This window comes from Hylobates moloch, unplaced genomic scaffold (genome assembly GCF_009828535.3).
Source record: "Hylobates moloch isolate HMO894 unplaced genomic scaffold, HMol_V3 SCAFFOLD_10, whole genome shotgun sequence".
Taxonomy (NCBI): Eukaryota; Metazoa; Chordata; class Mammalia; order Primates; family Hylobatidae; genus Hylobates; species Hylobates moloch.
Genome location: NW_026652285.1, coordinates 50,336,028 through 50,349,271, shown reverse-complemented (window position 1 = coordinate 50,349,271; position 13,244 = coordinate 50,336,028). Strand labels below are relative to the sequence as shown.

General features: G+C 34.5%; 1 protein-coding gene across 4 annotated transcripts in view; it reads right to left on the bottom strand.

Annotated features, from left to right (window-relative positions):
* Nucleotides 1–13,244, bottom strand: part of VPS13A (vacuolar protein sorting 13 homolog A) — a 259,625-nt gene that overhangs the window by 158,139 nt on the left and 88,242 nt on the right. For all 4 annotated transcript variants that reach the window (XM_058445730.1, XM_032164338.2, XM_032164339.2 and 1 more), the window contains exons 21-23: nucleotides 12,008–12,140; nucleotides 9,877–9,994; nucleotides 1,911–2,049 (exon numbers count right to left, since the gene is read on the bottom strand). In XM_058445730.1, coding sequence (XP_058301713.1) covers nucleotides 1,911–2,049; nucleotides 9,877–9,994; nucleotides 12,008–12,140 — 390 coding nt within the window. The remainder of the gene's footprint in view (nucleotides 1–1,910; nucleotides 2,050–9,876; nucleotides 9,995–12,007; nucleotides 12,141–13,244) is intronic.

Here is a 13,244-nt window from a genome sequence, read left to right as displayed (position 1 = left end):
CAGTAATTTTAAATGACAAGCAGGTTATTTCCTTAATTAGACAACCATAACCCAATAGAAAAAAGACATGAACAGCAGTTTCTAAAAACAGAAATTAAAATAGTAAACTTAGGAAAGTATGTTCTACTTATTTTAAAAAGCATATCAAAACCAGAAGATGACATTTTTCACTTCGAATAAAATTTTAACATTTGCTAATACTCAGTAATGAAAGCAGAGAAAGATATTCATCCACTGTTAGGAAACTGTAAGTTAAGCAAATTTGGGCTGGGCATAGTGGCTCACACCTGTAATCCCAGTACTTTGGGAGCCCAACGCAGGCAGATCACTTGAGGTCAGGATTTTAAGACCAGCCTGGCCAACATGGTGAAACTCCATCTCGGCTAAAAATACAAAAATCAGCTAAGTGTAGTGGCACGCACTTGTAGTCCCAGCTACTTGGGAGGCTGAAATGGGACAACCGCTTGAACCTGGGAGACGGAGGTTGCAGTGAGCCAAGGTTGCACCACTATACTCCGGCCTGAGCAAAAGAGGGAGACTTCGTCCCAAAAAAAAAAAAAAAATTTTTTTTTTGGCAAAATAATCAAAATTCAAAATTCACATACTCTTTTACTCAACAATTCCATTTCTAGGAATTTATCCTATGAATAAAAGTATAAGCAAATATATATATATATACACGTATATATATATGTATATATATAAGGAAGTTAAAAGCAGTATTTTTCATAACTATAAACACTCATAATGTGAATATTCATCAAAAGGAGATATATTAATCAAAAGATGGTATATGCAGAAAATTAAATACTATATCACCATAAATGAGGCAGATCTGTATGTGCTAACATAAAAATTTATCTGAGGCATATATGACAATAATGGTGAAAATAATACAGATTCAGAATAGTGAGTATAATGATTTCATTTAATTTTAAAAATAAAAGAATACAGGCCGGGCACGGTGGCTCACGCCTGTAATCCCAGCACTTTGGGAGGCCGAGGCAGGTGGATCACGAGGTCAGGAGTTCAAGACCAGCCTGGCCAAGATGGTGAAACCCTGTCTCTGCTAAAAATGCAAAAAAAAATTAGCTGGGCGTGGTGGCGGGCGCCTGTAATCCCAGCCACTCAGGAGGCTGAGGCAGAGAACTCCTTGAACCCAGGAGGCAGAGGTTGCAGTGAGCCGAGATTGCGCCACTGCACTCCAGCTCGGGTGACAGAGATAGGCTCTGTTTAAAAAAAAAAATGAATATATACATGTATGTATACACACACATACTACATACACACACACAAGCATCTTCTTGTGCATGTGTGTACTGGTATATGCCATAAATATTTTTTTAAAAACTAGAGAAGCAGTAGTTAACAGTGTTATTGCTCAGGAGAGGGATTGGAGGCTGCAGAAATTAGAAAAGTCGATTAATTATTTTATATCTTTCTTATTTACCATTTCAATTTCTCTCTCAAAATGTAATTTTCTGGCTGGGCGTGCTGGCTCACATCTGTAATCCCAGCATTTTGGGAGGCCGAGGAGGGCAGATCACAAGGCCAGGAGATCGAGACCATCCTGGCTAACACGGTGAAACCCCGTCTCTACTAAAAATACAAAAAATTAGTCGGGCATGGTGGCGGGCGCCTGTGGTCCCAGCTGCTTGGGAGGCTGAGGCAGGAGAATGGTGTGAACCTGGGAGGCGGAGCTTGCAGTGAGCAGAGATCACACCACTGCACTCCAGCCTGGTGACAGAGCGAGACTCTGTCTCAAAAAAAAAAAAAAAAAAAAGTAATTTTCTTAATGTCTATTCAAAACAAATTGCAAATTGTCTTATATAAAATTCCTGTGATTGTTTGAAATACTATTTGTGGACTTTCTTAATTCATGCTTATATTAATTTTGAAAGTAACATTACCTGGAATGATTTGACAGGGGCAGATACTTCAGTTACTGGTTCAGGTTTTGGAATGCTTTCAATCAATTCCATAATCCCTTGTAGTTTTTTATCTGAGATTCGTAAAGAAATAAGAGGTAACTTTCCAAAAATCTTGAATCTGTTTTGAAAAGATAAAAATAAGTAATTATAAAGGAATTATTCTGATTTAAATGCACTAACTAAAAAGACTGTTCTCAATTTATCTGAATCAAATGTGATTTTAAACACTAAAAATCTCTATTCCAATTTCCGTCTTACCCTATTAACCAGTTTCATTAGATGGGCTAAGCTCATTATTTTTCAGAGGTTTATGTTCTTATTTCATGTAATGTCCTTCTACTGTTTGCTATATACAATTGACAATTACTACTAATCAAGTGTTTCTCATGTGACAGACATTGAGGAAAGCACTTACATGCATTATTGTAAACAGTCCTCACAATCTATGAGGCAGACAACCTATTTTTGCTCTCTATTTATTTTAAGTTCCTATATGTACATGGTTCCTATGAGAAAACTAAGGTTTGGCAGTGCAAATAGCCTGCTCATGAGACTATATAACAAAGACCATGGAGCAAAACCACATCAGAGTGCTTTATTATTCTTTTAATTGCCTTGACAGTCTCCTCTGAGAGAGAGAGAGAGAGAGAGAGAGAGAGAAAGTTTTCACTATCAGAGAGAGAAAGTTTTCACTCCCCATTTTTATCCCTGCATTTTCCCTAAAAATTACTTTTTCCATGTACGCACACTGATTACTTACGTATCTTTCTAAAAATGTACTGGAGTCCTACAGAAAATTACAAGCTTTCTTTTATTTCCAATACCCTAAATATTTGTAATTAATCACAAGCATAGTAGTAGTTTAACTTCGTTAAACATTATGAATCGGTTCTCTTAATGCACTTAAACTTTTTTTCACTTTCTTGAAAAATCTGCAAGTTGCACAATCTAAAGATGCTGGGTACCAAAATAGTATCTACCAAATAGCAAGCATCCTTTTATTTGCCTTCAACTTAATGCAGCTCAACTTTCAAGGGAATGTTCCTGACACTTGTGGAGTTCCAGGATTTGACATATCATATCCACTTTATATTGCTTACAATATTATAAAATAGAAACCAAATAACTTCTAAGATTTCATCTTTCTAAGTTAAGTTATTGTCATTTCTGCCCTATGAGTATTTTAACTATACTAACCTATAAGCTGGTCCAAATCTATAGCCATTATCAATATATATATTTATTACATTATTACAGATATATTATTATAATCAGCTATTTTAATTCCTGCTATGCTATACCTATTCCCTGCATCACAAGACATAAATTCTTCCTAAGCATATACTGACAGAGCAAGTCCAAACCAAGATAAAAGCTGTCCTTTTCTTCCCTCAGAGAAATATCACCTACTTTTTCTGGTACCCTGTAACTTCCAAGATTATAGCATACTTGCCAAGAAAAAAAGTATTTAAACTATGCTAGAAAAAATCAATTCATAGTCATATGCTTACAACAAGAAATCGCATAGATCTTTAATCTTTATCACAGAATGGAAAACTTTACAAGAAACAGTAGTAAAGAGTAAACAAGCAGCAGACATAATTAGGGAGAAATGAAAAGAATTAAGCCTTTTCTCTTTAAATCGAACCATATCTAAAGCTGGATTTGAAAAAAACAAGGGAATGCGTAGCATGGTTTTCTTTCCTTCTGTCTCTTAAACCAAATTCTAGCCATTCCTCTGCCTCAAGACTCTCAGTGCATGCTTTGATTTTCTAAGAAAAGAAAATCTAGGAGAGTAAGATTTAGGGCCCTGGACAATGTTTGTTAGTAGATAGAGTCACCATGAGGTAAAGGTCAACAAAAAAGGGTGTGGGTCTCTCCCTTTTACATGTTAAGTATAATAAGTATTAAAAACAATGTCCACCCCATGTACCGTATAGGAAAAGGCCAGAGTCTCTCTAATTCCCTCTATTCTTCCTAGTACACTTTAACTAGGCATGAAGCCTTCTCATGTTGCCTTGCTAGTAGCAACTCTCCTGGAAGTGTTTGGTAGATGTTAGATGAGAAAAGCCTTTGGTTAAATTTTAAAATAGACCTGTGCCTGAGGTTTGAATATTTGTAAGGGAGAAAAAAGGTGCTGTTACAAGGAAGAAGTTAAATGACTACCTACAGTCTAAAACTATTTAGAAATAAATCATCTAAATGGCCCAGTCTAGTTCAACAGACTTCTCTACTTAGGATCTCAGGCATATAGCTTCAGCTAACAATGAAATATAATAATCCCAGCAAATGTAAATACATGGACAAGTATAAAGCAAATGTTATTAGAATTTTGGTTTATAACTCTACTATTTATTTTCTACATAAGTTAAAAGACAAATGCATTAGAAATAATTACAATTCTTTGTTAATGGGTAAAGAATATATAAAAATAGAATCTGGGACATCAATAAGATAAACTGGAGGGGGCAAAGCAGGAAAGAAGTAGAGTTTTTGCACGCAGTTGAAGCTAACTTGGTATCAATTTTATTTTTCACTTTTTAAAACTTTTTGTCACCCAGGCTGGAGTGCAGTGACATAATCACAACCCACCGTAGCCTCAACCTCCTGGACTCAAGCTATCCTCCCACCTTAACTTCCTAAGTAGCTAGGACTATAGGCATGCACCATTATGCCCAGCTAATTTTATTTAATTATTTATTTACTTATTGTAGAGACAGGGTCTTACTACGTTGCCCAGGCTGGTATCAAACTCCTGGCCTCAAGCAATCCTACCACCTTGGCCTCTCAAAGTGCTGGGATTACAGGCATAAGACTATGCAACCTGCCTCAATCTTAAATAGGCTGTTATAGCCTGGGCAACATAGCAAGACCCATCTCTACAAAAAAAATTTAAAAATTAGCTGAGTGTAGTGGCGTGTGCCTGTAGTCCCAGCTACTCAGGAGGACAAGGCAGGAGGATCACTTGAGCACAGGAGTTCATTGCTGCAGTGAGTTACAACCACAACACTGTTCTCTAGCCTAGGTGACAGAGTAAGACCCTGTCTAAAAAAATAAAGAAATAATAAATAGACTGTTACAACTTGAGGATATGATACATAATCTCCATGGTAACCACAAAGAAAATATTTGTAGAATATACAATACTGGAAATGAGAGAGGAATCAAAGCATGTCACACACAAAAATCCACTGAACACAAAGAGCAGCATTAAAGGAGGAAATGAGGGATTAAAAAAGCTGTAAGACATACAGAAAGCAAATAACAATATGACAAAAGTAAGTCCTCCCCATCTGTATTTACTTTAAATGTAAATAAATTTTTTCTCAATTAAAAACTTCAAGTGACAAAATGGATTAAAAAACAGGATGCAACTACATACTGTCTACAAGAGATCATGTTAACTCATAGAAAACACACAGGTTAAAAGTGAAAAAAAAAATGGAGAAAGACATTCTATGCAAATAATCACCAAAAGAGAGCAGGGATGCCTGTAACAAAAACAGCCAAAATAGACTGCAAGTCAAAAACTGTTACAAGCAATAAAGAAGGACATTATATAATGATAATGAAAGTATAACTTCACCAAGAAGACATAACAATTATAAACATATATGTGCCAAACATCAGAGTTCAAAAATATATAAAGCAAGCACTGACAGAATTAAGAGGAAGAAACAGACGGTTCCTTGATAATAATAGGAGACTTCAATATCTCACTGTCAATACTGAATAGAATCACTAGGCAGTAGATTAATAAGGAAACAGGGGACTGGACCAATAAAATTGACCAACTGGACCAAAATGACATATATAGAACACTCCACCCAGCAAAACAGACATTTTTCTCAAGTGCATATGAAACATTCTCCAGGACAGATTGTAAGTCAGGTAAAAAAAAAAAAGTGTCAAAAAATGTTAAAAAAGTGAAATCACAAGAAGTATCTTTTCCAATAATGATGAAATGAGTCTAGAATGCAAGAGTAGGAGGAAAAAGTATAGAAGTCACAAGTGTATAGAAATTTAAAAACAGATGGTTAAACAAGCAATGAGATCAAAGAAATCACAAGGGAAATTAGAAAAAATAAATAAATAAATAATTGAGTGAAAGGACACATAATGTGTGGTTGAATTTAAACACAATTACAGGAAATGAAAGCTAATCTGTCATGAGAGAAAACACATCAATGATTGCCTACAAAAAGGGGACAGGGTGGGAAGGGGCAGGAGAAGAAAACTATAGAGGCAGGGGGAAAATTTTGGCAATGATTGTACACCTATTATCTTGATTATGGTGATGGTTACATGGGCATTCCTGTATCTGAAAACTCATCGAATCATACACTTTAATATGTGCAATTTATTGTATGTCATCACTATGATAAAATTGTTTAAAAAAATAAAGTGAGAGTTTCTCCTTCTAAAAAAAAAAAAAAAGAAAATAACTCAAGACAAATGAAAATGAAAATACAACACACCAAAATTCATAGGATGCAGCAAAAGTCTGCCAAAAGGGGACTTTATAGCTGTAAACACCTACATTAATAAAGAAGAAAGACCTAAAATCCATAGCCTAACTTTACACCTTAAAGAACTAGAAAAAGAACAGCAAAGTAAACCTAAAGCTAGCAGAAATAAAAAAATAATACAGATGAAAGCAGAGATAAATATAGAAAAATAGAGAAAAAAATCAACAAAAATGTGAGGTGGTTCTTCAAAATGATCGAGATTGAAAACCTTTAGTTAGACTGAGAAAAAAAGAGAAAAGACTCAATTTAAATCAGAAATGAAAGTGGTAACACTATTACTTATTTTACAAAATAAAAACGGTTGTAAGAGAGAGACAATTATAAACAATTTTACACCAACAAATGAATAATCTAAATGAAACAAATTCCAAGAAACACAAATCTACCAACACTGAATTATGAAGAAACAAAATCTGGATAAACTACTATGGAGACTGAATCAGTAATCAAAAACCTCCCAATAAAGAAAACCTCCCATGATCTGATCGCTTCAATAGTGAATTCTACCAAACAATCAAAAACTGAAGAGGCAGGAATACTTTCTAATCCATTCTATGAAGATAGCATTACCCTGATATCAAAGCCAGACAAACATACTAGAAGAAATCTGTAGTCCAACATATCTGAAAAATATTAATGCAAAACTCAAAAGCACAAGCAAACCTAAATCAATAGCCCATTAAATGGTTTATATATTATTTATTCTTGGAATTTATTCCTAGAATAAGAGGATTTATTCCTGGAATAAAAGGATTTTTTGCTGGACTCAAGAAATACGATTTAATATATAGAGAGCAATTAAGGTAATATACCCCATTAAGAGAATGAAGGAAAAAAAACATCTTGATCATTTTTCACATGATCACATGATCATCTCAAAGCACAGAAAGGATCTGAAAAATTTCAACACATTTTCATAATAAAAAGTTAGCAAACTAGGAACAGAAGGAAACTACCTCAACATAATAAAGGTCATCCATAAAAATCCCACAGCTGACATCATACTCGATGGTGAAATACTGAAAGCTTTTCCTCTGGGCTCAGGTTAAAGGTGAGGATGCCAACCTAAACTACTTCTATTCAAGAGAGTGCTAAAAAATTCTAGACAGACCAATTAGGCAAGAAAGAGAAATAAAAGGCACCCATATCAGAAAGGGAAAAAAACTAACTACACAGATGATAGGATCTTATATGTAGAAAATCTTAAATCTGTTAGAACTTTAGAATCCTGAAATTTAGAACTGTAAACAAATTCACAAAGTTGCAGGATACAAAAATCAGTTAAGTTCCCATACACTAACAATAAACAATCCACCAAACATTTTTAAATTCATTTACAATAGCATCAGAAAGAGTAAACTTAAGAAATCAGGCAAGAGACTTTAGTACTGAGACCTAGAAAATGCTGCTGAAATCAAAGAAGACACAAATAAATAGAAAGATATTCCATGTTCATGGACTGTAACAGTCAATATTATTAAGATGTCAATACCATTCAAAGGGATCTACAGATTTGATACACTCTTTATCAGAATCTCTATAACATTTTTTTACAAGAAAAGAAAACTCCATCCTAAGATTCATATGGAATACCAAAGGATCCCGAATAGCCAAGACAATCTTGAAAAAGAACAAAGTTAAATAACTCACATCTCCTGATTTCAAAACTTCCTACAAAGCTACAGTAATCTAAATAGTGTGGTACAGGAAAATAAAGACACAGAGACCAATGGACTAAAACAGAAAGCCCAAAAATAAGCTCTTGCATTTGCATGTATGGATAAATGATTTTCAACTAGGGTACCAAGGCCATTCAATGAGAAAAGGACAGTCTTTTCAACAAATTTTATTGAGAAAATGAGATATTTGCATGCAAAAGAATAAAGGCGGGTCCTTATCCTATATGTCACATACAAAAATTAACTCAAATGGACCAAAGATCTAAATAAAAGAAGCTAAAACTATAAAACTCTTTAAGGTAAACAAAGAAGAAAAACTTTATGACATTGGATTTTGTAATAATTTCTTGGATATGACACCAAAAGCATAGGCAACTAAGATAAACTGGACAATAAAAATTTTAAACTTTTAGACATCAAAGGCCACAATCAACAGAGTGATAAGGAAACCCAGAGTGAGAAAAAATATTTGCAAATCATATATCTGATAAAGAGTTAATATCCAAAATATATTTTAAAACTCTCATAACTCAGCCAGGCGCGGCAGCTCATGCCTGTAATCCCAGCAATTTGGGAGGCTGAGGTGGGTGGATCACAAGGTCAGGAGATCAAGCCCACCCTGGCTAACACGGTGAAATCCCGTCCCTACCAAAAACACAAAAAATTAGCTGGGCGTGGTGGCACACGCTTGTTGTCCCAGCTACTCAGGAGGCTGAGGCAGGAGAACCATTTGAACCCAGGAGGTGGAGGTAGCAGTGAGCCAAGATCATGCCACTGCACTCCAGCCTGGGCGACAGACGGAGACTCCATCTCGAAAAAAAGAAAAAAAGAAATAACCAGATTAAAAGATGGGCAAAGATCTTGAATATGTATTTCTCCAAATAAATACATGAATGGTCAACAAACACAAGAACAGATGTTCAACATCACTAAGCATTAGAAAAATGACATCACTTCACACCTATTAGGATGACTATTAAAATAAAAAACAGAAAATACCAAGTGTTGTAGAGGCAGTGAAGAAATTGAAACCCTTGTGCTGGTAGGAAAGTACAATGGTGTAACTGCTATAAAAAACAGCACAGCACTCCTCTAAAACTTAAACACTGAACTACAATATGATCCAGCAATTCTACTTCTGAGTATACACCCAAAAATACTGAAATCAGGGACTTCAGCAGATACTTGTACACAGCAGCATTATTACAATAGCCAAACAGCATTAACAACACAAATGTCCATTGAAGGATGAATAAATAAAAACATAGTATATACATATAAGGAATATTAATCAGCCTTAAAAATACATGAAATTCTGACATATGCTCCAACATGGATGAATCTTGAAGACATTATGCTAAGTGAAGAAACCCAGGCACACAAAATCTAATTTTCTATGATTCCACTTATATGAGGTACCTAAAATAGTCAAATTCATAAAGACAGAAGATATAATGGTTGTTGTCAGGGGCCGGGTGCAGGGTGAAATGGGGTGTTATTGTTTAATTGGGTATAGAGTTTCAGTTTGGAAGAGAAACAGTTCTGGAAATGAATGGTGGTGATGGTTGCATAACAACATGTGTGAACCTAATAACAATGAACTATACTCTTAAAAATTATCAAAATGGTAAATTTTATATACATTTTACCACACACACACAAGGAAAGGTCAATTAAGTATGGTATTTCCCTAGCTACCCAGAAGATCCATAGTCACATGAAACAAACAGTACATACTTGGGCATCCTTACATCCATGAAAACCATGGCCTTAGACAGTTCCAAATTGAAGTGCATGGGTACCAAAATATGCTGGGTAGATACATTGAGTTTTCGTGCTTCTCTCCAATTATCACCTAAGTACAGAAAATGGTTCATATTTAATGTAACTATAATATAACACACAAAACCTAAAATAACTATTAATACTTCATAGTCACACATTCCATTACATGAAAAAATTTCACCACAGCTAGGTAATCTTAATGTCACATTCTCAGGTACATACAATCAGTAGGTTATCAAATCTACTGCACATCCACTGACAATCACTACACCAACCACATACCTTACCCAAAAAAGTAACATGGCAGTAAGGCAATAATGCAAAAGGTAGTAAAAAGTGAGGTTCTTTAACAGTAACTAATAAAAGCTACCATTTATTCAAGATTTATAATTTCTACTCTTCTAGGTAATGTTTAAATGTTAATTCTCAAAATTCTGTATAATAATCCCACTTAAGAAAACTGAGACTCAAAAGAATTTATAACTTGCCTACGATCAATCTGCTAGTGATAAAACTGAAATTCACATCCAAGTCTACTTGGATGTTGTTGATTGGCAACAATCACTGCAGAGTTACGAGCCTAAACGTTCCATAAGGGAATGGTTAAATAACTGAGACCACAGCCCTATAGCATAATATAGACAATAAAAACTATGAGTTCAAGTGACCAAAATATTACTGGTAAAAGAAAAAATATCTGGATATAAAACTATATAAATCATGTAAAAAAAATACATTCACAAATACCTCCAATATAAACACCAAATAAGCACATCCCATATATTCACAGGCACATACACTGAAAAACATAGTAAAAGGATGTGCAACAAAGTATCAATAGTGTTCTTGCCTAAGCAGTAACATAAAGGTTTATCTTTTTGGTTTCTGAATTGTTCAGATTTTCTAAAATAGGTATAATCAGAAAGAAATAACTTTAAAAATTCATAACAAGATTAATGGGATCTCAGTCATATAATGCATTTTCACATGTACTATCTCATTTGAACCTAATAATTCTATGAGTCAGATAAAATCCCAGCCAAGGAAAACCAAACCCAGTAATTTATTCCCTGAAAAAGAATTTGTGGACTTCTAAAAATAATGTACTGTTGCCACCCACTATACCTTTGGGTTTCCTCCACCACAATTAGAATACGATAAAAATACAAACTACGTTCACTATCCTGAAGCAAATATAATTAAAGAAATAAAATGTTTCAGTCCCATACAAATTAACAATTTTGATAACAACTACTTTGGATTCTCATTGTTTCTCCTTTTATTGGTTAGCTCAAGTAACTAAAATCTGACTGCATACAAACACATAGATCTCTACATATGGATCTTTCCAACAGATCAAATTTTACTGAATTATATGCATGTTCACTAACACTCTAGGGATTCAAAGGCAGTACGACAGAACGAAAAGAAAGCTGAATGAGTCTGGGGTCTCTCCCTAACTACTTAAACGGCTCTTGTCAAGTGAATTTCTGACTTTGATTTCATCTTAAAAACTAGCTCTAAATCAGAGACTCCTGACTGGTATACCACAGTGAATGAGATACAAGCATGTCTAGGAGAGTGACCCTCGTCTTTGTGTGGCTGTCCATGACTGTCAAAGCCCCTAGGCTGCTTACTTCTGGCCCTGAGCAATGTCTTCTGTTTATCCGACTGTGTAGTAATACCAACATCATTTTCAATATGGGCCAACTTTGGTCAAAGGCTGGAAAACATTGGTACAGATCAGGATTTCTTGACCTCAGCACTACTGATATTTGTTATGAGGGACTGGCCTGAACATTGTAGGATGCTTAGTAGTATCTGTCACCTTCACCCATTAGATGCTAGGAGTGCCACTCATGCTCTACCTGTGACAACCAAAGATGTCTCCAGATATTGACAAATGTCTCTTGGGGAGGCAAGACTGCTCCTGGTAAGAGCAGCTAGACAATATTTACTATCATTTCTAATTCAAAAATATAGAAGTTCTAACACATTTAAGAGGAAGGTCTTCAAAGTGTCTAAAAACCTAATTAATCACTTCAACAAAAATCAATCAACAAATAATACATTTTATACTCACCAACTCTACTGTAAAGCAGCTGTATGCTTGTAAGTTGAATATCAAACGAATCATAAGCTATATCCATTATCTCTTTAAGATTGGCCTCACCTTGTTTCACATCTGGTAATTCAGAACGACTTTTACTCGTCACCTTCAAGTTAATTTTAATAGTTTAGACTATGCAAAATACTTCAAAATTTAAGTATAAAGTTTTTAATTTTTAGACTTATAATATAAAATGTTAATAGGAGAGGATAAATTCACAAGTAAGCATACATAATAAGGCTATTAGAAAGGTCCTCATCCATGAGATATATAATAATAAGGAGAGTGATAAAGTAAATTTTTACATATTAGGATATATTTCCCATTTACTTGCATTAAAAGAAAGAAACCAAGATGGTCCTGAAGAATAATATGTCGACAAATTTTTTAAATGTGATTAAGAGGCCTTCTCATGAAGAGCAAGATCAAGAGACAAATTTAGCTTATAAAATGTTTCTATGGCATGATGACAAATACTGATACAGCTTTACAATAAGAAGTAAAAGAGTCCAGAATTAAATAGGATAGCTGAATTTTAGTTCCAACTCTGCCATTTATGCAACTCCAGGCAAGTTATATTTGTAGCTCTCCTTTCTTGGCATACTGTGTGCATTACTTTTTTCACTTAAACATCCTGGAGATAACCCCACAATAGAACATAAAGATCTTACTCATAAAAATATATGTGTGTACACATACATTTTTTAACTTTTTTTCCCTCTAGCTCATGTGAAGTAAACACTCAAAAAAAGATTATCTCTGTTTGAAAAGTAATAAATTTTAGGTAACAGGTTAAGCAAATTGCCTAAAGTCACAAAATTAGATACCCTTACTCCTAACCTTACGCTCTATTATACCACACTGCCCTTGAAACAACTGAATAAAATTCAAATATGAATAATAAGCTGTATAAATTTTATTATAAATATATACCCAGTGGGTGTTTACACAATTAACAAATGCAGAATTTTTAAAAATAGGATAAGGGAAGATGTCAGTATCAAGGACAGGCACGTATTTCTGTTAGGTGGCCAGAAGAAGCATTCTAATATTATCCACCTCTCTTGGTTCTTTAAATTGTGAGAGATATTCCTCTACATTTAATGATTTACAGCAATGCTGTCCAATAGAACTTCTACAATAATGGAAATGTTCTGTATCAATGCTGTCAAATACAGGACAGGCGTGGTGGCTCACACCTGTAATCCCA